The sequence below is a fragment of the Lolium rigidum genome, chromosome 5 (genome assembly GCF_022539505.1).
Source record: "Lolium rigidum isolate FL_2022 chromosome 5, APGP_CSIRO_Lrig_0.1, whole genome shotgun sequence".
NCBI classification, from domain to species: Eukaryota; Viridiplantae; Streptophyta; class Magnoliopsida; order Poales; family Poaceae; genus Lolium; species Lolium rigidum.
Genome location: NC_061512.1, coordinates 114040170 through 114065597, shown reverse-complemented (window position 1 = coordinate 114065597; position 25428 = coordinate 114040170). Strand labels below are relative to the sequence as shown.

Below are 25428 nucleotides of genomic sequence, written 5' to 3'. Positions count from 1 at the left end.
GCATTTATAAGCTGTTTCAACTCTCCCCCAACTAGCAATATTAGAATAAACTTTATCTCCCACCACTCCCAAGCTGCCACCAAAGATGGGCTTTGAGATTTCAGATATTGTAGGCTATATGAGCTGCTATCCTAGCTGCAGCCCATTTACATCCAACACTCCGATCCCACCGTGCTCTGTGGAGTACAGGAAGTAAAAAACCCTCTAATTTATAGATACTTTAGACTGTGTTTTATACAAAATTATATTTTCTTTTGTGTAGTTACATACTCACTCCTTCCCAAAATAGAATGCATATAGTTTTTAGTCAGTGTCAAACTATTTGAAGTTTGATTAACTATATAGATAAAAACATGAACATCTAGAATACCAAATGCACACAATATGAAAGTATATTTCACAATCATTCTAGCAATATTATTTTGAGATTATGAGTGTTAACATCTTTTTCTATGTATTTTGTCGAACTTTAAAAAGTTAGATTTTAACCAAAAACTATATTTTAGGAAAGAGGGAGTACTAGATTATGTGAACGAGTGAAACTCATGCACTGCAAGCAGCTCATCTTTTTAACTGCAACTGCAATGATGGTGTACATTGGGTCTACTCCATGCACTCATTTTCAGTGGCCTAATCAATCAACAAAAGCATGGATAGGCTTGCGAAAGAGAGAGATCCCACCCTGAAAGTTAGAGAAGCGTAGTATATCTTGAAAGCAATGCAGTTAAATTTGCCATAAAGAGGAAACAGGTGGCTTTGGCCAATAAGTCGGTCGATAGTTGGGGTGTGATGGCGAGCCCATTTGTCTTTGCTTATCATCCATTGGACACAATGGTCTGAAATTAAACAGAGGCTAAAAGTCTTGTGGCTTGCAAGTTTCGATATATCACCATTGCTGATTGTTGCTTGCAGCAAAGCAATTGCAATGGTACCAAAAACAGATAGGACCATCTCCATGGATCGTACAGGATTCAGTGATGGAGTAGTCCGCTCCCCGCTAGCAATGGTACCATATATGTTGTGAATCATGGTATCCATTAGCACTAACCATATTTGTTGTGAATCAAATATACGTGTATTGCTGGTGTATTAATTTTTGAATCAAAAAGTCTATGCACATGCTGGACAAGACAAACTCTGCTCACCATGTATGTCATGCACGCCTGATAAACACGTAGAATGAACGTCACGCTAACTGCATCAGTTATCTGGGCGTTGCACCTTCATTTTGCTCTTTCCTCTTCTTCCCACATTTTGTTCTTGCTCACGAACTGATCATTTTGCCATGGATCCAGCGTCACCACCCCATCACAATCAGCTGCAAGAGCAAGAGGATGATCAACTTGGATGCCCGACCATGAAGAAGGAGCCAGGGTGGGCGCAGGCGGCGGCGCGCGCGGTGGCCGGCGAGGCGCGTGCACAGCGGGGCATCGTGCTTCCGCTGATCGGCATGAACCTGACGGGGTTCGTCAAGCAGGCCATCACCACCGCCTTCCTCGGCCGGCTTGGCGACCTGGAGCTGGCCGCCGGCACGCTGGGTTTCAGCTTCGCCAGCGCCACGGGGATCGCCGTGCTCATGGGCCTCTGTGGGGCCATGGACCCCATCTGCGGCCAGGCACACGGCGCCGGGAACGCGGCGCTGCTCCGCAGGACGCTGGTCATGACCATTGCCATGCTCCTCGCGGCCTCCGTGCCCATCGCGCTCCTCTGGCTCCGCGTCGATGCCGTGCTCCACCACGTCTTCGGCCAGCAGCCTGACATATCTGCGGTGGCGAGGAGGTACGTCGTGTGCCTCCTCCCGGACCTTGCCGTCGTCTCTTTCCGCGCCCCGCTCAAGGCGTACCTGAGCTCGCAGGAGGTGACGCTCCCGGCGCTCTTCTCCTCCGCCGTTGGGCTTGCCGTCCACGTCCCGCTCATCGTGTGGCTGTCACGGACCAGGGGCGTCGAGGGCGTCGCTACCGCAGTCTGGCTCAGCGACCTCGCCACCGCTGTCGGGCTGGCCGCCTACGTCCTCCTCCTCTCGAAGAAGGACAATGGCAATGCGGAGGCGCCGCGGTGCGGGAGGTGGTGGCCCGACATGGCGAGGAAGGAGGAATGGGTGCGTCTGCTCCGGCTGGCCGTACCCTGCTGCCTGAACACATGCCTGGAGTGGTGGTGCCTTGAGATCCTGATCCTGCTCACGGGCCGCCTTCCAGACGCCCGGCGCGCGGTGGCGGTGATCGCGGTGACGCTCAACTTCGACTACCTCCTCTACGCCGCCATGCTCTCCCTCTCCGTGAGCGCCGCCGTGCGCGTCTCCAACTCCCTCGGCGCGGGCGATGCAGCCGCCGCGCGCCGCTCCACCACCATCTCCATCATGGGCGGTATCCTCGCCGGCGTCGGCGGAGGTGCGCTCATGCTCGCGTCACGCCGGCAGTGGGCGCGGCTGTACACGCGGGGCGCGGGGGTGCGGGACGGCGTGGCGAAGGCGATGACGGTGATGGCGGCGCTGGAGGTGTTGAACTTCCCGCTGAACGTGTGCGGCGGCATCGTGCGGGGCACGGCGAGGCCGGCCGTGGGGATGTACGCCGTGCTGGGAGGGTTTTATCTCGTTGCGCTGCCGGTCGCGGTGGCCCTCGGGTTCAGGGCCCGGCGGGGGATCGAGGGGCTCTTGGCAGGGTTCATCGTCGGCACGGCGGCGAGTCTGGCGGTGCTGGTCGTGGTGATCGCGCGCATGGACTGGAAGGCCGAGGCGGACAAGGCGCGGGTCCGTGCTGGTGTGGGCGCCGTTGGTGATGATGTTCCCGGTTCCGGCAAGGAGGACGCGCCGTCAGTGAACGCCGGCGAGGTTTGACACGACGAGTGACTCCATTGTCGTACATATCTAGGTACTCGTTCGACCTATATTCCGAGAGTTGATGTAGCACACATCTATGCTCAATATCCTGGAAACTACTACTACCACTTTACGAATTGCTAGCAAAAATCAACTTCTGTACTCCCCCTCTCACAGTTTATTACGATGTGCGCGCAAATTTAATTAAGTTAGCATTAGTTATATATTATAAAAATTAATAATTATATAATTTTAGATGTTCTATTTTCTAATGATATAATTTTTGCATTATATAATTTAAATTATATAGGTTAAATTGACGACCTAGAGATAAGGAGAAAACTAGTAAACTGAGATGGAGGGAGTACTGTAGATTATAATTTTCTACAATGGGCACTAATCTCGAATTCAACATGGATTGATAATGTTTCTCACTAGTGGGACTACTATGTACTCTGAAAAACAACCAAACCCACACAAAACACGGATCGCGGAAGCACACCAAAATTTAACAGTTTAAGATTCTTTTGGGCTCTAGCTGTGTTCTTAGTATACTGGCACATCCGATATTTATAAGGGTAGCAAGGAAAAACATATTCATAAGTTCTCGTAAAATAGTACTCCTTCCGTCGAAAAAAAATCTCTTAGATTTTTCTAAGCTTTCATGCATCTATACAGTATATACGGCCTACATAAATCCAAATTTAGATAAATTTAAAACACAATTTTATAAATTATAAAGCCCCGTCAAAATTTGAGCCCAAAATTGACTATGAATTTAATATATTAAATATAAATTATATGTTACATAAATCATAATATTGGATTCATATTTGAAAGAATTTGTCAAGGATATAATTTTTGTGATAAATAGATTATATTATATTAATTAATTTATGATAAAAGTTGGGCTCAATTTTCGAGGGGGGCTTATAATCGCTAAGTTTCCAAAAAATTGGACAAAATGATAATGCTTGTTGATGAGCTCAGATTGCACACCCTTGGGGAACCCCAAGAGGATTGTATGATGAGCACAGTAGCAAGTTTTCCTTTAGTAAGAAACCAAGGTTTAATCGACCAGTAGAAGAAAGGCATGACTTCTGAACGTGTTGATAGCTGACTTGTGGCAGGGCGCACTACCGGCGTCAGCAACAACACGAAACCTGCACACAACACAACCAAAATACTTTGCCCCAACTTACAGTGAGGTTGTCAATCTCACCGGTTTTGCTAAACATAAAGGATTAAATGTATAGTATGGAAAAAGATGTTTGTTTGCAGTAAAATCAAAGAGAACAGTAAAACACTTGTTGGCGTGGGAGTTGGCAATAACAAGAACATGTATTTGCAATGGAAAAAAAAGTACCGGGGTCCACAGTTCACTAGAGGTGTCTCTCCATAAAGATAAAAAACGTACTGGGTGAACAAATTACAGCTGGGCAATTTACAGAATAAAGACCATACATGACAAGATAATTACTATGAGATTCGTTTGGGCATTACAATATAATACATAGACCGTAATCAACCTGTGTCTATGACTAATAATCCTCCTTCTGGTTATCGTCTGAACCCCTTCTAGTATTAAGTTGCAAGCAACAGATTATCGCATTAAGCAATATGTGTAAAGTAAACAATAGAATTACCCTTGGATAAAACATTGTTGTTTTCTACCCTAGTAGCAACAACACATCTACAATCTTAGAAGTTATTATCACTCTTCCAGAAAACTACAGGCATGAAACTACTATCGAGCATAAATACTCCATCTTTGAGTCACAAGCATTTACTTGGCCAGAGCAACTACTATCAACGGAGAGCATGCAATATCACAAATAGTATATGACAAGTATATATAATCGATCTCAACATGGTATTCAATATTCATCGAATCCCAGTGATAACCCAAAAGTATAGGGGATCGCAACAGTCTTCGAGGGAAGTAAAACCCAAATTTATTGATTCGACACAAGGGGAGGTAAAGAATACTTATTAGCCTTAACAACTGAGTTGTCAATTCAGCTGCACCTGGAAAAGCACTAGTAACGAGGGTGATGTGAAAGTAGCGATAATATGAGAGCGAGTAGTAACAGTAACACAGCAGCAGTAATAGTAATATGAGAGCAATGGCAACAGAAAATAGTTGATACTACTTCCAATGTCATGTAGAACGAGTATATGATGATGAAAGATGGACCGGGGTTCCCAGCCATCTACACTAGTGGTAACTCTCCAATAACAAGTGTTGGGTGAACAAATTACAGTCGGGCAATTGATGAGATTGAAATAGCATTAAGACAGAACATCAAGATCATTAATCATGTAGGCATGTTTTCCATATATATTCATACGTGCTCGCAATGAGAAACTTGTACAACATCTTTTGTCCTACCAGCCGGTGGCAGCCGGGCCTCTAGGGAATCTACTGGAAATTAAGGTACTCCTTTTAATAGAGCACCGGAGCAAAGCATTAACACTCCGTGAAAACATGTGATCCTCATACCTAAGCCTTCCCCTCCAGTTGTCCCAATTTCTGTCACTTTGGGGCCTTCGGTTCCGGACATAGACATGTGCATACAACTTGTAGATACAATCTAAGCAATAAGTATAGAGCTTAAATCTAAGATCATGCCACTCGGGCCCTAGTGACAAGCATTAAACATAACAAGATTGCAGCAACAATAACTTCATAAACTTCATAGACTAATCATAATGTAACAATCCATCGGATCCCGACAAACACAACACCGATTACATCAGATGAATCTCAATCATGTAAGGCAGCTCATGAGATCATTGTATTGAAGTACATAGGGGAGAGAATACCAACTAGCTACAGCTAGAACCCGTAGTCCATGGGGGAACTACTCATGGAGCATGATGGAGGCGATGGCGTTGATGGAGATGGCTTCCGGGGGCACTTCCCCGTCCCGGCAGGGTGCCGGAACAGAGACTTCTGTCCCCCGAAACCGAGTTTCGCGATGGTGGCGGCCCCCCTGGAGTCTTTCTGGAGTTTCGTCAATTCGTATCGCGTTTTTAGGTCGAAAGGGCTTATATAGGCGAAGAGACGGAGTCGGAGGGTGCCTGGGCCCCCCTCACAGTAGGCCGGCACGGCCAGGCCTGGGGCCGCGCCGCCATGTTGTGTGGTGGCCCCCTGGCCCCTCTCCGACTCTCCTTCGGTGTTCTGGATGCTTTCAGGAAAAATAAGATGTTGGGTCTTCGTTTCGTCGAATTCGAGAATATTGCCCGAACAGCCTTTCCGGAACCAAAAACAACGAAAACGACGAAGCGGCCCTCCGGCATCTCGTTAATAGGTTAGTTCCGGAAAACGCATAAAAACATTATAAAGTTCAAGCAAAACATGTAAGTATTGTCATAAAACAAGCATGGAACATCAGAAATTATAGGTACGTTGGAGACGTATCAGCATCCCCAAGCTTAGTTCATGCTCGCCCTCGAGTAGGTAAACGATAAAAAGAGTAATTTCTGTAGTGACATGCTACTTACATAACCTTGATCATACTATTATAAAGCATATGAGATGAAATCAGTGACTCAAGGCAATGATCTATAGTTGCTAACAAATAGATAACATATAGCAAAACTTTTCATGAATAGTACTTTCAAGACAAGCATCAAAAGTCTTACACAAGAGTTGACTCATAAAGCAATAAATTCAAAGTAAAAGCACAAAGTAAAAGCATTGAAGCAACACAGAGGAAGATTTAAGTTTCAGCAGTTGCTTTCAACTTTCAACATGCATATCTCATGGATAATGGTCAACACAAAGTAATATGATGAATGAAAATAAGCAAGTATGTAAGAATCAATGCACAGTTGACACAAGTGTTTGCTTCTAAGATGGAAGGAAGTAGGTAAACTGACTCAACATAAAGTAAAAGAAAGGCCCTTCGCAGAGGGAAACAGTGATTAAATCATGTGCTAGAGCTTTTTAAGTTTTGAAATCATATAGAGAGCATAAAAGTAAGGTTTTGAGAGGTGTTTGTTGTTGTCAATGAATGGTAGTGGGCACTCTAACCCCCTTGCCAAACAGACTTTCTAAGAGCGGCTCCCATGAAGGACGTTATCTCTACCAGCAAGGTAGATCATCCCTCTTCTCTTTTGTTTACACATGTACTTTAGTTTTATTTATGGTTGACACTCCTCCCAACCTTTTGCTTACACAAGCCGTGGCTAACCGAATCCTCGGGTGGCTTCCAACATTCACATACCATGAAGGAGTGTCTATTTGCAAAATTAAGTTGCTTACTGATTAATCAGAGCAAAACATGTGAAGAGAATTATTAATGAAAGTTAATTAATTGGGGGCTGGGAACCCCGTGCCAGCTCTTTTTGCAAAATTATTGGATAAGCGGATGAAGCCACTAGTCCATTGGTGAAAGCTGCCCAACAAGATTGAAAGATAAAACACCACATACTTCCTCATGAGCTATAAAACATTGACACAAATAAGGAGTAATAAAGTTTTGAATTGTTTAAAGGTAGCACATGAAGTATTTACTTGGAATGGCGAGAAAATACCACATAGTAGGTAGGTATGGTGGACACAAATGGCATAGGTTTTGGCTCAAGGTTTTGGATGCACGAGAAGCATTTCCTCTCAGTACAAGGCTTTGGCTAGCAAGGTTGTTTGAAGCATACACAAGTATGAACCGGTACATCAAAACTTACATAAGAACGTATTGCAAGCATTATAAGACTCTACACTGTCTTTCTTGTTGCTCAAACACTTTTACCAGAAAATATCTAGACCTTAGAGAGACCAATCATGCAAACCAATTTCAACAAGCTCTAAGGTAGTTCTCCACTAATAGGTTTAAACTACATGATGCAAGAGATTAATCATGATCTACTTGAGAGCTCAAAACAATTGCCAAGTATCAAATTATCCAAGACAATATGAGGCATTTTCTGTTTCCAACCAAATAACAATAAGTGCAATAGCTTCCAACTTTTGTCATTGAACATTAAAAGTAAAACGAAGAACACAAGTGTTCATATGAAAAAGCGGAGCGTGTATCTCTCCCACACAAGGATTGCTAGGATCCAATCTTATTCAAACAAAAACAAAAATAAAAACACACAGACGCTCCAAGTAAAGCACATAAGATGTGACCGAATAAAAATATAGTTTCAATAGAAGAACCTGATAAGTTGATGAAGAAGGGGATGCCTTGGGCATCCCCAAGCTTAGACGCTTGAGTCTTCTTGAAATATGCGAGGGATGAACCACGGGGGCATCCCCAAGCTTAGACTTTTCACTCTTCTTGATCATATATCATCCTCCTCTCTTGACCCTTGAAAACTTCCTTCACACCAAACTTCTCATAAACTTCATTAGAGGGGTTAGTACTCAAAAAACTTTAATCCACCTTGGCCACTGTAGTGACACATTGCAAGAACTCAATAAAACATTAGCTACAGCTCTCCACGTCTAGAAAGCCTCACTTAAAGTCCACAAGAGACAATGCAAAAAACAGAGACGAGAATCCGTCAAAACAGAACAGCTAGTAAACACGAATTTTTAAGAGGTACTTCCGTTGCTCAAATCAGAAAACTCAAAACTAATGAAAGTTGCGTACATATCCGAGGATCACTCACGTAAATTGGCAGATTTTTCGAGTTACCTACGGAGAATCATACCCAAATTCGTGACGAGCAAGAAATCATGTTTCACGCAGAAATCCAAATCTAGCATCAACCTTCTATTAGAGACTTCACTTGACACAACATTGCAATAAAATAAAGATAAGGAGAAGTTGCTACAGTAGTAACAACTTCCAAAACACAACAAAACAGTAGCAAAATAAACACATGGGTTATCTCCCAAGAAGTGCTTTCTTTATAGCCATTAAGATGGGCTCAGCAGTTTTAATGATGCACTCGCAAGAAATAAGAGTTGAAGCAAAAGAGGGCATCAAGAAGAAAATTCAAAACACATTTAAGTCTAACCCACTTCCTATGCATAGGAATCTTATACACAAATAAATTCATGAAGAACAAAGTGACAAGCATTGGAAGATAAAACAAGAGTAACTTCAAAATTTTCAGCATATAGAGATGTGTTTTAGTACCATGCAAATTTCTACAACCATATTTCCCTCTCTCATAATAATTTTCAGTAGCTTCATGAACAAATTCAACAATATAACTATCACATACAGCATGCTTTTCATGATTTCCAAACACATAATTTCTATCAAGCTCAAAAATAATAGGATCAAAACTTTCAAATCCACTTTTATCAACAATATAACAAGATGATTGATCAATCTTAAAAGATATGGGACTCATAGATAAAGTCAAGATCTTTCCAATCCCATTTTCATTAGTAGTACAATTAATATTATCAAGTATCATAGGACCATCATCTAGAGATTTATCATAAACATTTGCCAAGCAAAACTCTTTAGTACCATGCATTTCGACATCAGGCACAAACAAAGCATTATCATAAGATTTATCAAAGTAGCATGGATTATCATGAATAACAGTAGCATAATTATTCTCACAAGTTTTACTCATAGGGAATATTTCAAGAGAATCTACAGGAACATAACATTCATCCTTCTTCGGTAAGCATGGAGGACAATCAAATAGTGTAAGAGATAAAGAGTTACTCTCATTAGAAGGTTGGTATGGGTAGCTAATCCATTCTTCCTCCTTTTGTTCATCACTCTCCTCTTCTTTTTCATCCAATGAGCTTTCGGGTTCATCAATTTCCTCCTCTTTTTCATCCAATGAGCTTTCAGGTTCATCAATTTCTTCTTCCACTGGTTCCTGCAAATTGTGAGTGCATTCTTGTGCATTAATGAGTCTCTCTTTATAATCAATAATATAAGGATTCACTGTAGCTTTCTATGCAAAAATTAAGGATAGAAGAGACATAATCTTTAAGGTCCTTACAAACAACACAAGTTTCATAATTTTTAGCAATGAAGGATTCGATCTCAGAAGCTCCCATAAACAAAACAAATTGTTCTACTTCTTCGAACCCAAAATGAATATAGTTATTCCAATTATAGTTCTTAATTAAAAATTCCTCACTAAAGCCACATTGAAATTTAAGATGTTTAGTATCCTGTTTAGAGCAACAGTTTATATCATGGCGTTTAAGCAAGATTTTAGCAATTGTATTCAGTTTTTCTATCACAACACCCATAACTTTACCCGTTCTTGATTCTCTATAATTATTATATAATTCAATAAGCTCCAAATAGGTTGTAGGTTCTCCCATAGCAACAGTTTTTAATTTTTTGGTTTTTCAAATTTTTATGGATTTTTGGGTATATAAGAAAAGTAAAACAAGACAAAAACAAACTAGGCAAAAGTAAACTAAGCAAAATAATACTAGACAGAAATAAACTAAGCACAAATAAACTAGACAAAAGTAAACGAAGCAAAACAAAAAAAAACAGAGAGAGAGGTAGAGTGTACTCCCCAGGTGAACTTATGAGTAGAGCTATGCCTCCCCGGCAACGGCGCCAGAAAATAATCTTGATAACCCACAAGTATAGGGGATCGCAACAGTCTTCGAGGGAAGGAAAACCCAAATTTATTGATTCGACACAAGGGGAGGTAAAGAATACTTATAAGCCTTAACAACTGAGTTGTCAATTCAGCCGCACTGGAAAAGCACTAGTAACGGGGGTGATGTGAAAGTAGCGAGTAATATGAGAGCAGTAGTAACATGATAACACGACAGCGAGTAATAGTAATATGAGAGCAATGTTACCCGAAAATAGTTGATACTACTTCCAATGTCATGTAGAACGAGTTTATGATGATGAAAGATGGACCGGGGTTCCCAGCTATCTACACTAGTGGTAACTCTCCAATAACAAGTGTTGGGTGAACAAATTACAGTTGGGCAATTGATAGGATTGAAATAGCATTAAGACAGAACATTGATGCGTGCAGTCGACACGTCCGTTGGGAACCCCAAGAGGAAGGTGTGATGCGTACAGTAGCAAGTTTTTCCTCAGAAAGAAACCAAGGTTTATCGAACCAGGAGGAGCCAAGAAGCACGTTGAAGGTTAATGGCGGAGGAGTGTAGTGCGGCGCAACACCAGGGATTCCGGCGCCAACGTGGAACCTGCACAACACAATCACAGAACTTTGCCCCAACGTAACGGTTGAGGTTGTCAATCTCACCGGCTTGCTCGTAACAAAGGATTAAATGTATAGTGTGGATGATGATTGTTTGCGGAAAACGAGTAGAACAAGTATTGCGTAGATTGTATTCGATGTAAAAGAATGGACCGGGGTCCACAGTTCACTAGAGGTGTCTCTCCCATAAGATAAATAGCTTGTTGGGTGAACAAATTACAGCTTGGGCAATTGACAAATAGAGAGGGCATGACCATGCACATACATGATATGATGAGTATTGTGAGATTTAATTGGGCATTACGACAAAGTACATAGACCGCTATCCAGCATGCATCTATGCCTAAAAAGTCCACCTTCAGGTTATCATCCGAACCCCTTCCAGTATTAAGTTGCAAACAACAGACAATTGCATTAAGTATGGTGCGTAATGTAATCAATAACTACATCCTCAGACATAGCATCAATGTTTTATCCCTAGTGGCAACAGCACATCCACAACCTTAGAACTTTCTGTCACTGTCCCGATTTAATGGAGGCATGAACCCACTATCGAGCATAAATACTCCCTCTTGGAGTTAAGAGTAAAAACTTGGCCAGAGCCTCTACTAATAACGGAGAGCATGCAAGATCATAAACAACACATAGGTAATAGATTGATAATCAACATATGTTATCACCAGAATTTGACCGGATCAGAGGTGGGCCGCGATTGGAGATGGGCTTGAAGAATATACATAGAAGGAATACATGAATCGGCCTTGTATACCAAGTTTGGGCTAGTTTGCCCGTGTATCTGTAACATAGTAGGATACGTGTCGTTTAGAAGTTAGAGTTTAACCCGTGCACGGTTAGGTGCACGCTCGAATTAGAAAGTCCCCCGGACTATAAATATGTATCTAGGGTTTATGAAATAAACAACAATCACGTTCACCACAAACCAATCTCGGCGCATCGCCAACTCCCCGTCTCGAGGGTTTCTTCCGGGTAAGCACCATGCTGCCTAGATCGCATCTTGCGATCTAGGCAGCACACGTTTATTCGTCGTTCATGCGTTGCTCGTACCGAAGCCTTTTGATGGCGAGCAACGTAGTTATCATAGATGTTTTAGGGTTAGCATTGTTCTTCGTATCATATGCTATCGTCGTGCAACCCTTAGGCATCTAGCCGCCCTTACGCCTATCTTGGGTGTAAGGGCGGCACCCCGCTTGATCATTGTTTAGTAGATCCGATCCGTTATGATTGCTCCTTGCTCTTCAAGGATTAGTTTAATATCCGCATTGTTAGGCCTTACAAACGGGTCGAAGGATCCAGATGGCGCGTAGGGTGTAGTTTGCTAGCCCTAGACAGGATGTTCCGAGGATCAACTTCGTGTTGGTTTTTAGGCCTTGTCTAGGGTCGGTTTACGATCACCGTGCGTGGCCGCCGGGCTCGATCACGAGTAGGATGTTCCGATTATGCGGTGAAAACCCCAAATCGTAGTAGGTCGTTTTAGCTTTATCTTGATCAAGCAGGACCACCATCCGATCGTACACCTCGTACGCATCATGGGTGGATCGGCTCTTTGAGCCGATTCACAGGACAACCCGAGAGCCGATCGAGGCTCGTATTTAACGTTTACGTGTATGCCATGCAGAAACTAAGCGAGGCATCATCCAACACCTTCCCGACCGTGTATAGGTCGGTGGCACGCCCTTGCATCAGCATCGGACGTGCGTGCCGAAGGCTTTGCGGGCCGTCGCTCGGAGGGACCAGGGCCAGCCGCAGTCCTGGGAGATTCCCGGCTCTACGGTGTTGCCCGTCGCTGCCCGCCGGTGGGTTTCTGACCGCAACACATTCTGGCACGCCCGGTGGGACCATCTGAGATGGCGGAAGGCACTCCGGTCAAGTACGAGGATCTGACTGAGAAGCTCAAGAAGAAGCATGACGAGATCAAAGCAGTCCTCGAAGCCGACCTCATCGGCTCTTTCCACAGAACCCGCTCACATGGCATCAGGTGGAAAGGGTTCTCACCTGAGCGCGCTCGATGGAGTGGACCTGTCCACCCCGTCGAAGAACGCACCGGGTCGCTGCGTCAGGAGATCAACTTCATGGTGGCTCATTCGCTGCACCGCCATTCCGAGAGCCCGGTGAACACTTTGGAGCGTGTCGCTCTGCGCGTGATCCAGAAATCATGAGCCATCAGTATTCTCCGTCAGGACCAGCTCTGGGGACTTACCAAGGAGAGATGCCACTCCAGTCCCGTCCACCGCTGCCGTTCGCGTTGGCAGCACCAGAAGTGCCGAGTTCATCGGCATACGTCATCTACAAGATTGGTGGTGACGCTAGTGACTACCAATTCTTACATGAGGCGCCCAAGGAGATCCCGCACGGATACACGTGCGCATACGTGCCGGACTGCAGTAGCTGGGCGCTCTCAAACCAGGCTGCAACGAACAGGGGACTTCCGGAACGAGCAGGAGGAGTTTCGGGAACAGATCTTGAGAAGCGGACGTGGCTGGCTAAGTACGCCACCCCGACAAACCTCCGCAGCTCAGCTCCTGCAGCTTGGCTCGAGCTGGAAAAGCAAGCATGGCTGGCTAAGTATGCCACCCCGGCGAATCTCCGGAGTTCGACGCCCGCAGCCCATCACCGCGGATCAGATTTGTACAATTCTGAAAGACCAGTTCGGCATGATGCCGAAAAGGAGGACAATCGGCTATTCCAAGCCGTACCCCAACGAGTACGAATTGATCCCACTACCACCCAAATATCGGCTCCCTGATTTCACCAAGTTTAATGGATCAGATGGGTCCAGCTCCATCGAGCATGTGAGCCAATATTTGGCGCAGTTGGGCACGATCTCAGCATCAGACGAGCTGTGTGTGAGGTTCTTCGCACAGTCCCTCACAGGATCGGCTTTCGGGTGGTACACATCGCTGCCACCAAACTCAATCCGGACTTGGAAGCAGTTGGAAGAGCAGTTCCACATACAAGTATCACTCGGAGGCTTCCGAGGCCGGTATTGCCGATCTAGCACAAGTACGACGAAGCGCGGGAAACAAGTGGCGAATACGCGTCCGAGCGCTTCAGGACCGTTAGGAACCGATGCTATTCGGTTCATGTAAGTGAAAAAGAAGCGATCGAGTTGGCGGTGGTGGGTCTCTCATCATCGATCAAGGACGTGGCCTCCCAAGCGGACTACCCTTCATTGGCGCACATGGTGCGAAGGCTGTCGCATATGAACAAGCGCCACCCGGATGTTTACCGGGATAAATTCAAGCGTGCGGTGGTCCTGGTTGAGGCGGATGAAGATGAAGGTGCTCGCGGGAGATCAAGAGGTAGCAGTGGCTGAATGGACTCGGGGGGCAAGCCCCGTGTCCTGTAAGTGGGTTAAGCCACAAGGTCCTCCAAAAGGGTTTGACTTCGACGTGACCAAAGCTGAGCAGATTTTCGACCTCTTACTCAAGGAGAAGCAGCTAAAAGTTACCCGAAGGCCACAAGATCCCCACGGTGCAAGAGCTAAACAGAAAGCCATACTGCAAATGGCATAACACGTTCACCCACGCCACCAACGACTGCAGGGTGTGGCGTCAACAGGTCCAAATGGCGATAGAACAAGGGCGGCTAATTTTCAGCCAGTACGCCATGAAGGTCGACACACACCCCTTCCCCGCCGTTAACATGGTGGAGTACACTTACCATGGAGGGTGCCAGACAGATTTCTCGTGCAATATCAACATGGTAGGACCCGGGCACCACTCTGGTAAGGATGGAGATGAGGGCAGCTGCTCTCATAGCAAGGACACAGAGGAAGCCGCTCCACGCGATCGGCTCCGCCACGATGGCAAACGCTACATCACAGAGGGAGAAGTAAGGAACGTAAGATATCGGCCGACCTCTCTCTGATCACCTCCTCAACAAGTACGTGGGTCAATACGACCAACGCCAGCGATACAACGACGATGATGAAAGAGATCGTCTGGCTAGGGACGCCAGGAGACACCGTCGGCATGATCGCGACGAGGAGCGATATGAGCGCCACGCCAAGGAAAAGTCGAGGGAGCAAGACGACGTGGATAGGCACCGGGACTGCCCCTTTTCGGACACTGCTGGGATTCGGGAATGAGCCGATTGCCTACAATCGGCAATCGCCCGTAATGTAAACAAAAGAAGAAGGATGCAGCCAACGTGTCCGTGTTCAAACGTCTAGGGCCTCTCCCGCCTCGGAATAAGAATGCTGAGTCCGCTCGGATGGAAGATCTCGAGGAACTAGAGGACGATGATGAAGAAGAAGGCAAGTATCATCGGCCAAGGTGGTGCCCTGATGGGCTCAGCCATTCTCAAAAGCTAAGGGTTCAGCGTCTACGTGGGTTGGAGGAAGCTGAAAGGTTATACCTGCACACGTTGAGGAAGGCGCGGCCTGATCTGGCCGCTAAAATTCAGCGAACCCTGGACGAAGAAGGTCGGGCACAAAGGAAAGAGTGGCGCCCCAGACAAAAGAAAGCCGATGATGAGACATCGGCTGGCACAAACATGGTCTTCATCCTTCCAACGGAGTTTAGTGCTCCGAGATTAGACGAAGCACTCGTGGCACAACTTGATCGCGGCCCACGGCCGGTCATCTTTGAGAAGCCACGAGAGAGAATCTACGAGCATCCGAAGGCCCCGTACTTGCGAGGTTACATCAATGGGCAGCCTCGTCAACAAGATGTTGGTGGACACCGGAGCGGCAGCTAACATTATGCCATACTCCATGCTACGTCGGTTGGGACGCTCTAGCTCGGATCTCGATCAAGACCAATGTGACACCGAGCGATTTCAACGGCCAAGCATCCGACGCACAAGGTGTTCTCGAACGTGGATCCGACCGTAGGAAAGAAAACCGTCCCTACGACGTTCTTTATTGTCGACAGCAAGAGCTCCTATGCTGTCCTACTAGGGAGAGATTGGATCCACGCCAATCGTTGCATTCCATCCACGATGCACCAATGCCTAATACAATGGGATGGAGATGAAGTAGAAGTCGTCCACGCGGATGATTCAGCCGAGATTTCAACGGCTGGCATGAACGTTTGGGAGACATCGGGCCAAGAGCCACTCTCGTGCATCAATTTGGACGATCGCGACCGCATCGACGTGACAAAGGACGGGGTGAGGCTGGTTTTATCCACCGGCCCGACCGTGTAACAAAAGCAACATCGATGGACAAACGTGGCGATGCCGATCCAGGTGATCGGCCCCAAGGATTTATGGAGGAACATTGCAAAACCTTCATCGAGCAAGCAACATGGAGGCCGATTCTAGCAATCGGCCAAAATTATCCTCACCATTCATTCTGCCTGGGTTCAACGTCGATCTAATGGGCAATGGGTTTGCGTCGGCTGATGCACTGGAAGAAATCCACATTGTTCCTACCGTAGCCGACGTTCACATCGTAGTGCCTTGGCTAACCACAGAGCCGATATCAGCAGTCACCTGGCAGAATCGGCTCGGGGGGCACCTAATCAGATGAACATGTGCGATACATGTGCAGTGAAATATTGGGGGCCGATAGAAAAATCGGCCCGTAAAAAAAAATTCGCATGATATGCAAGGGACAAAGCCGATGCACGGCCATCGACTCTAGCACAAATTTTATGGGATCTACCAGTGGCATGTGCAAAACACAAGGACCTCCAGCTCTGTGTCAGAGGAGTTCTATTTTTGAGCCGTTGTGTGATCATCTACAATATCGACTTTCAACAGAGGACGGGTGATCGGCTCTGGCTGGCTCTGCATGGTAGTTCTCTCAGACATGATCGAGCCCAGGTCCATTTGTCTGAATTGCGTGTCCTCGTCTCTGTTTCGCCTTGACTGAGACTCGGGGGGGCAGCTGACCTGGTAAATGCTCTGTTCCTAGAAGCCAATTGGAGTATCATCGGCTGGTCCTGCGTCGCAACCTTCTTCAAGGACGGTGAGTTTGTGCGAGAGGAGGATCACCGGAGCCGGTGAGAGGAATTTAAGGACCCTCGTGAAGGCAAGGGTCTTCCACGTTGTCCACCAGGTCTCAAAGTCATCAATCGAAGAGTTGAAGGATAGATTGTGAAGGACCGATGCGTTGCCATCGGCTCATTGAGAATCGGCTTAAAGGAAATCGGCAAAATCAAATTGGGGAAAATTCTTCATTAATAAACAGGATTTCTTACAAAGAAAGAGCCAATTGCTCAAAGAAGGAAGAACAAAAGAAGGGTCTGTTGACCAATCTACTACTACTAGGCCTACACTAGTAGATCCTATCTACGGGCCGTCGCTGCCTTCGTCGTCGTCCTCGGAGCTCTCATCGGCACTACTGCCGGTGGGCTCCTCGTCGCCGCCTCCCGTAGCCCTCTACGGGAGCTTCATCCTCCTCGTCATCATCGCCGTCGTCGTCGTCCCACCACATGCGGAGGCGTTTCGCCGGCGGGTAGCCCTCGAGGGAGTCGTCGTCGTCTTCCTCCTCCTCTTCTTCGAAGAGGGGCAGCCGTCCCAGGGGAACAAGTCATCCTCGCTTCCGATTCCGGCTCCCCATCGGCGAGGAACCGGAGATCTTCATCCCCGCCGGTCAAGGACTTCTCGTCCTCGGACCGGCACGGAGGAGGCGTGGTCCTCCTGGTCCCATTCTTCTAGTGCGCGTATGTCCTCCGGCGTCTCGCGGGAGGAGGAAGACCGATAGGAAAGACCGGAAGAGGAAGAGGAGGAAGAAGACATGGTGGCGCAGGAGGGTTTTTTGGGTGCTAATGCGAAGAGGATGAGGGAGAAGCAAACTGTTTGGAACGGTTAAATAAAAGGGGATATAGTGGAGATTCAATGCCACAGCAGTTTCCGAGGAAGTGGTGCCCAACAAAAAAAAATATAAATTGTCAGGCCACGTGGAGAAGTGGAGGAGGCAAGGCATCATGATGAAGGATTCTGCGGCGGTTTCTGCTCTGCTACGACATGACCCGACGAAGGAAAAGCTTAATGATTTTGGAAATGTCATTTCCAAAACCAGGGGGCATGTGTTATCACCGTAATTTGACCGGATCGAGGTGGGCCGCGATTGGAGATGGGCTTGAAGAATATACATAGAAGGAATACATGAATCGGCCTTGTATACCAAGTTTGGGCTAGTTTGCCCGTGTATCTGTAACATAGTAGGATACGTGTCGTTTAGAAGTTAGAGTTTAACCCGTGCACGGTTAGGTGCACGCCTGAATTAGAAAGTCCCCCGGACTATAAATATGTATCTAGGGTTTATGAAATAAACAACAATCACGTTCACCACAAACCAATCTCGGCGCATCGCCAACTCCCCGTCTCGAGGGTTTCTTCCGGGTAAGCACCATGCTGCCTAGATCGCATCTTGCGATCTAGGCAGCACACGTTTATTCGTCGTTCATGCGTTGCTCGTACTCGAAGCCTTTTTGATGGCGAGCAACGTAGTTATCATAGACGTTTTAGGGTTAGCATTGTTCTTCGTATCATATGCTATCGTCGTGCAACCCTTAGGCATCTAGCCGCCCTTACGCCTATCTTGGGTGTAAGGGCGGCACCCCGCTTGATCATTGTTTAGTAGATCCGATCCGTTATGATTGCTCCTTGCTCTTCAAGGATTAGTTTAATATCTGCATTGTTAGGCCTTACAAACGGGTCGAAGGATCCAGAGTGGCGCGTAGGGTGTAGTTTGCTAGCCCTAGACAGGATGTTCCGAGGATCAACTTCGTGTTGGTTTTTAGGCCTTGTCTAGGGTCGGTTTACGATCACCGTGCGTGGCCGCCGTGCTCGATCACGAGTAGGATGTTCCGATTATGCGGTGAAAACCCCAAATCGTAGTAGGTCGTTTTAGCTTTATCTTGATCAAGCAGGACCACCATCCGATCGTACACCTCGTACGCATCATGGGTGGATCGGCTCTTTGAGCCGATTCACAGGACAACCCGAGAGCCGATCGAGGCTCGTATTTAACGTTTACGTGTATGCCATGCAGGAAACTAAGCGAGGCATCATCCAACACCTTCCCCGACCAGGTATAGGTCGGGTGGCACGCCCTTGCATCAGCATCGGACGTGCGTGCCGAAGGCTTTGCGGGCCGTCGCTCGGAGGGACCAGGGCCAGCCGCAGTCCTGGGAGATTCCCGGCTCTACGGTGTTGCCCATCGCTGCCCGCCGGTGGGTTTCTGACCGCAACAACATAACATAGTATTCTCTATCCATCGGATCCCAACAAACACAACATATAGCATTACAGATAGATGATATTGATCATGTTAGGCAGCTCACAAGATCCGACAATGAAGCACATAAGGAGAAGACGACCATCTAGCTACTGCTATGGACCCATAGTCCAGGGGTGAACTACTCACTCATCACTCCGGAGGCGACCATGGCGGTGAAGAGTCCACCGGGAGATGATTCCCCTCTCCGGCAGGGTGCCGGAGGCGATCTCCCGAATCCCCCGAGATGGGATTGGCGGCGGCGGTGTCTCCGGAAGGTTTTCCGTATCGTGGCTCTCGATGCGGGGGTTTCGCGACGAAGACTATATGTAGGCGGAAGGGCAGGTAAAGGGGGCGTCACGAGGGGCCCACACACCAGGGCCGCGCGGCCAAGGCCCAGGCCGCGCCGCCCTGTTGTGTCGCCACCTCGTGGCCCCACTTCGTAAGTCCTCCGGTCTTCTGGAAGCTTCGTGCAAAAATAGTCCCCTGGGCGTTGATTTCGTCCAATTCCAAGAATATTTCCTTACTAGGATTTCTGAAACCAAAAACAGCAGAAAACAGCAACTGGCTCTTCGGCATCTCGTTAATAGGTTAGTGCCGGAAAATGCATAAATATGACATAAAGTATGCATAAAACATGTAGATATCATCAATAATGTGGCATGGAACATAAGAAATTATCGATACGTCGGAGACGTATCAGCATCCCCAAGCTTAGTTCTTGCTCGTCCCGAGCAGGTAAACGATAACAAAGATAATTTCTGGAGTGACATGCCATCATAACCTTGATCATACTATTGTAAGCATATGTAATGAATGCAGCGATCAAAACAATGGTAATGACATGAGTAAACAAATGAATCATAAAGCAAAGACTTTTCATGAATAGTACTTTCAAGACAAGCATCAATAAGTCTTGCATAAGAGTTAACTCATAAAGCAATAAATCAAAGTAAAGGTATTGAAGCAACACAAAGGAAGATTAAGTTTTAGCGGTTGCTTTCAACTTATAACATGTATATCTCATAACAAGTGCAATATGCAAGTATGTAGGAATCAATGCACAGTTCACACTAGTGTTTGCTTCTTGAGGTGGAGAGAGATAGGTGAACTGACTCAACATAAAAGTAAAAGAAAGGCCCTTCGCAGAGGGAAGCATTGATTGCTATATTTGTGCTAGAGCTTTGGTTTTGAAAACAAGAAACAATTTTGTCAACGGTAGTAATAAAGCATATGTGTTATGTAAATTATATCTTACAAGTTGCAAGCCTCATGCATACTATACTAATAGTGCCTGCACCTTATCCTAATTAGCTTGGATTACCGGGATTGTCATCGCAATACACATGTTTTAACCAAGTGTCACAAAGGGGTACCTCTATGCCGCCTGTACAAAGGTCTAAGGAGAAAGCTCGCATTGGATTTCTCGCTTTTGATTATTCTCAACTTAGACATCCATACCGGGACAACATAGACAACGAGATAATGGACTCCTCTTTAATGCATAAGCATGTAGCAACAATTAATGTTCTCATATGAGATTGAGGATATATGTCCAAAACTGAAACTTCCACCATGGATCATGGCTTTAGTTAGCGGCCCAATGTTCTTCTCTAACAATATGCATGCTATAACCATTAAATGAGTGGTAAATCTCCCTTACTTCAGACAAGACGAACATGCATAGCAACTCACATGATATTCAACAAAGAGTAGTTGATGGCGTCCCCAGGAACATGGTTATCGCACAACAAGCAACTTAATAAGAGATAAAGTGCATAAGTACATATTCAATACCACAATAGTTTTTAAGCTATTTGTCCCATGAGCTATATATTGCAAAGGTAAAGGATAGAAATTTTAATGGTAGCATTCAAGCAATTTACTTTGGAATGGCGGAGAAATACCATGTAGTAGGTAGGTATGGTGGACACAAATGGCATAGTGGTTGGCTCAAGGATTTTGGATGCATGAGAAGTATTCCCTCTCGATACAAGTTTTAGTCTAGCAAGGTTATTTGAAACAAACACAAGGATGAACCGGTGCAGCAAAACTCACATAAAAGACATATTGTAAACATTATAAGACTCTACACCGTCTTCCTTGTTGTTCAAACTCAATACTAGAAATTATCTAGACTTTAGAGAGACCAATTATGCAAACCAAATTTTAGCAAGCTCTATGTATTTTTTCATTATAGGTGCAAAGTATATGATGCAAGAGCTTAAACATGAGCACAACAATTGCCAAGTATCAAATTATTCAAGACATTTTAGAATTACTAAATGTAGCATTTCCCGATTCCAACCATATAACAATTTAACGAAGAAGATTCAACCTTCGCCATGAATACTATGAGTAAAGCCTAAGGACATATTTGTCCATATGCAACAGCGGAGCGTGTCTCTCTCCCACACAATGAATGCTAGGATCCATTTTATTCAAAAAAACAAAAACAAAAACAAACCGACGCTCCAAGCAAAGCACATAAGATGTGATGGAATAAAAATATAGTTTCAGGGGAGGAACCTGATAAAGTTGTCGATGAAGAAGGGGATGCCTTGGGCATCCCCAAGCTTAGACGCTTGAGTCTTCTTGAAATATGCAGGGGTGAACCACCGGGGCATCCCCAAGCTTAGAGCTTTCACTCTCCTTGATCATATTGTATCATCTCCCTCTCTTGATCCTTGAAAACTTTCTCCACACCAAACTCAAAACAACTCATTAGAGGGTTGGTGCACAATTAAAATTTACATGTTCAGAGGTGACATAATCATTATTAACACTTCTGGACATTGCACAAAGCTACTGAAAGTCAATGGAATAGAAAAATCCATCAAGCATAGCAAAACAGGCAATGCGAAATAAAAGGCAGAATCTGTCAAAAGCGAACAGTTCGTAAAGACGAATTTTATTGAGGCACCAGACTTGCTCAGATTAAAATGCTCAAATTCAATGAAAGTTGCGTACATATCTGAGGATCACTCACGTAAATTGGCATAATTTTCTGAGTTACCTACAGAGAATTAGGCCCAGATTCGTGACAGCAAAGAAATCTGTTTCTGCGCAGTAATCCAAATCTAGTATGAACCTTACTATCAAAGACTTTACTTGGCACAACAATGCACAAAACTAAGATAAGGAGAGGTTGCTACAGTACTAAACAACTTCCAAGACTCAAATATAAAATAAAAATACTGTAGTAAAAACATGGGTTGTCTCCCATAAGCGCTTTTCTTTAACGCCTTTCAGCTAGGCGCAGAAAGTGTATATCAAGTGTTATCAAGAGATGATGCATCGACAGCGGGGTTTGGAGTTTTCTCAACCATGCATAGTATTTTGGATACATAGGTTTCAGCGGCTCCCTTTCATTAGTCTTGGGCTTGCTACTCTCATCAAACAAATTTTCAGGAACAAGCCAAGCATAATTATCATCTAGAGCTTCATGCATCGCTAGGAGCTTACATGGTATTGGTGCTTTAATCTCCCCACCATCATTAACACTATTAGTGTACTTAATTCTATCCATATCCATCTTTTCAAGTGTTCTTTTAAAATCGGTGATCGTACCAAGCCTCTCATGCTTACTAAAAACTTTTCTAGCTTCCATCATGCGTACCAAACAAACAGAGGCATCTTCATAAGTAGGGACAGCTTTTGCAAGGGGTATATCTTTAAGATCTTCATGCATACTAACATGGGTGAAAAATTCTTCTATATTATCTCTTCCAATTATAGAACCTTGTCCCACAGGTATATCTTTTACAGTAAAATTAAAAGGAAACATGTTGAAATAAGTAAAGCAAATGCAAGTAACTAATTTTTTTTGTGTTTTTGATATAGAGTGCAAGACAGTAAATAAAGTAAAGCTAGCAACTAATTTTTTTGTGTTTTGATATAATGCGGCAAACAAAGTAGTAAATAAAATAAAGCAAGACAAAAACAAAGTAAAGAGATTGGATTGTGGAGACTCCCCTTGCAGCGTGTCTTGATCTCCCCGGCAACGGCGCCAGAAAAAGAACTTGATGCGTGCAGTCGACACGTCCGTTGGGAACCCCAAGAGGAAGGTGTGATGCGTACAGTAGCAAGTTTTCCCTCAGAAAGAAACCAAGGTTTATCGAACCAGGAGGAGCCAAGAAGCACGTTGAAGGTTGATGGCGGAGGAGTGTAGTGCGGCGCAACACCAGGGATTCCGGCGCCAACATGGAACCTGCACAACACAATCACAGAACTTTGCCCCAACGTAACAGTGAGGTTGTCAATCTCACCGGCTCGCTGTAACAAAGGATTAGATGTATAGTGTGGATGATGATTGTTTGCAGAAAACAGTAGAACAAGTATTGCAGTAGATTGTATTCGATGTAAAAGAATGGACCGGGGTCCACAGTTCACTAGAGGTGTCTCTCCCATAAGATAAATAGCTTGTTGGGTGAACAAATTACAGTTGGGCAATTGACAAATAGAGAGGGCATGACCATGCACATACATGATATGATGAGTATTGTGAGATTTAATTGGGCATTACGACAAAGTACATAGACCGCTATCCAGCATGCATCTATGCCTAAAAAGTCCACCTTCAGAGTTATCATCCGAACCCCTTCCGTATTAAGTTGCAAACAACGGACAATTGCATTAAGTATGGTGCGTAATGTAATCAATAACTACATCCTCGGACATAGCATCAATGTTTTATCCCTAGTGGCAACGAGCACATCAACAACCTTAGAACTTTTCATCACATCGTCCCAGATTTAATGGAGGCATGAACCCACTATCGAGCATAAATACTCCCTCTTGGAGTTAAGAGTAAAAACTTGGCTAGAGCCTCTACTAATAATGGAGAGCATGCAAGATCATAAACAACACATAGGTAATAGATTGATAATCAACATAACATAGTATTCTCTATCCATCGGATCCCAACAAACACAACATATAGCATTACAGATAGATGATCTTGATCATGTTAGGTGATACGTCCAATTTGCATCACCATTTTATATCATAATTTGCTGTTATTCATCGATATATTTCATATTGGGACACAATACTTATGTTATTTCATCTATTTTGCATGTTTCATGATTATTTGGAGATCGCGCACCGGAGCCAGGATTCTGCTGGAAAAAGCACCGTCAGGATGCAATATTTCGGGAGATCAACTGTGGAAGGAAATTTTACCAAAAATCATATTTTTCCAGATGACGAAGGAAGCCAGCAGGGGGAGCCAGCTGGACCCAAGGTGGGCCCACACCATAGGGCGGCGTGGCCCATGGCCTGGCCGCGCCACCATGTGGTGTGGGGCCCCCACAGCCCCTTTCGCCTCCTTTTCTTCGCGAAACCCTTCGTCCCGAAGACCGAAGCCACAGAGGAATCCTCACGAAGGGTTACAGCCGCCTCTGCGGGGCGGAGAACACCAGAGAGAAAAGAGCTCTCCGGCGGGCAGGAATCCGCTGGGGAAATTCCCTCCCGGAGGGGAAATCGACGCCATCGTCACCGCCATCGAGCTGGACATCATCTCCATCACCATCATCATCATCTCCACCATCATCACCGCCATCTCCACCGCTGGACATCGTCACCGCCGTAGCAATTTGGGTTTGATCTTGATTGTTTGATAGGGGAAACTCTCCCGGTACTGATTTATACTTGTTATTGATGCTATTGAGTGAAACCATTGAACCAAGGTTTATGTTCAGATTGTTATTCATCATCATATCACCTCTGATCATGTTCCATATGATGTCTCGTGAGTAGTTCGTTTAGTTCTTGAGGACATGGGTGAAGTCTAAATGCTAGTAGTGAACTATGGTTGAGTAATATTCAATGTTATGATATTTAAGTTGTGGTGTTATTCTTCTAGTGGTGTCGTGTGAACGTCGACTACACGACACTTCACCATTTATGGGCCTAGGGGAATGCATCTTGTACTCGTTTGCCAATTGCGGGGTTGCCGGAGTGACGAAACCTAAACCCCCGTTGGTATATCGATGCGGGGAGGGATCGCAGGATCTCAGAGTTTAAGGCTGTGGTTAGATTTATCTTAATTACTTTCTTGTAGTTGCGGATGCTTGCAAGGGGTATAATCACAAGTATGTATTAGTCCTAGGAAGGGCGGTACATTAGCATAGGTTCACCCACACAACACTTATCAAAACAATGAAGATTAATCAGTTGCATGTAGCGAAAGCACTAGACTAAAATCCCGTGTGTCCTCGAGAACGTTTGGTCATTATAAGTAAACAAACCGGCTTGTCCTTTGTGCTAAAAAGGATTGGGCCACTCGCTG

At 45.3% G+C, this 25428-nt stretch overlaps 1 protein-coding gene across 1 annotated transcript; it reads left to right on the top strand.

The window, feature by feature from the left end:
- The first annotated feature begins 1001 nt into the window (after positions 1-1001).
- Positions 1002-2953, top strand: LOC124657774 (protein DETOXIFICATION 56-like). Its single transcript, XM_047196285.1, has 2 exons — positions 1002-1148; positions 1296-2953. The coding sequence occupies exon 2, from the start codon at positions 1358-1360 to the stop codon at positions 2831-2833; it is 1476 nt and encodes a 491-aa protein (XP_047052241.1). The 5' UTR covers positions 1002-1148; positions 1296-1357; the 3' UTR covers positions 2834-2953.
- Positions 2954-25428: the final 22475 nt, after the last annotated feature.

Excerpts from the sequence above, each read along its gene's own strand:
- LOC124657774 (XM_047196285.1), top strand. The coding sequence starts at position 1,358 with ATGAAGAAGGAGCCAGGGTGGGCGCAGGCGGCGGCGCGCGCGGTGGCC.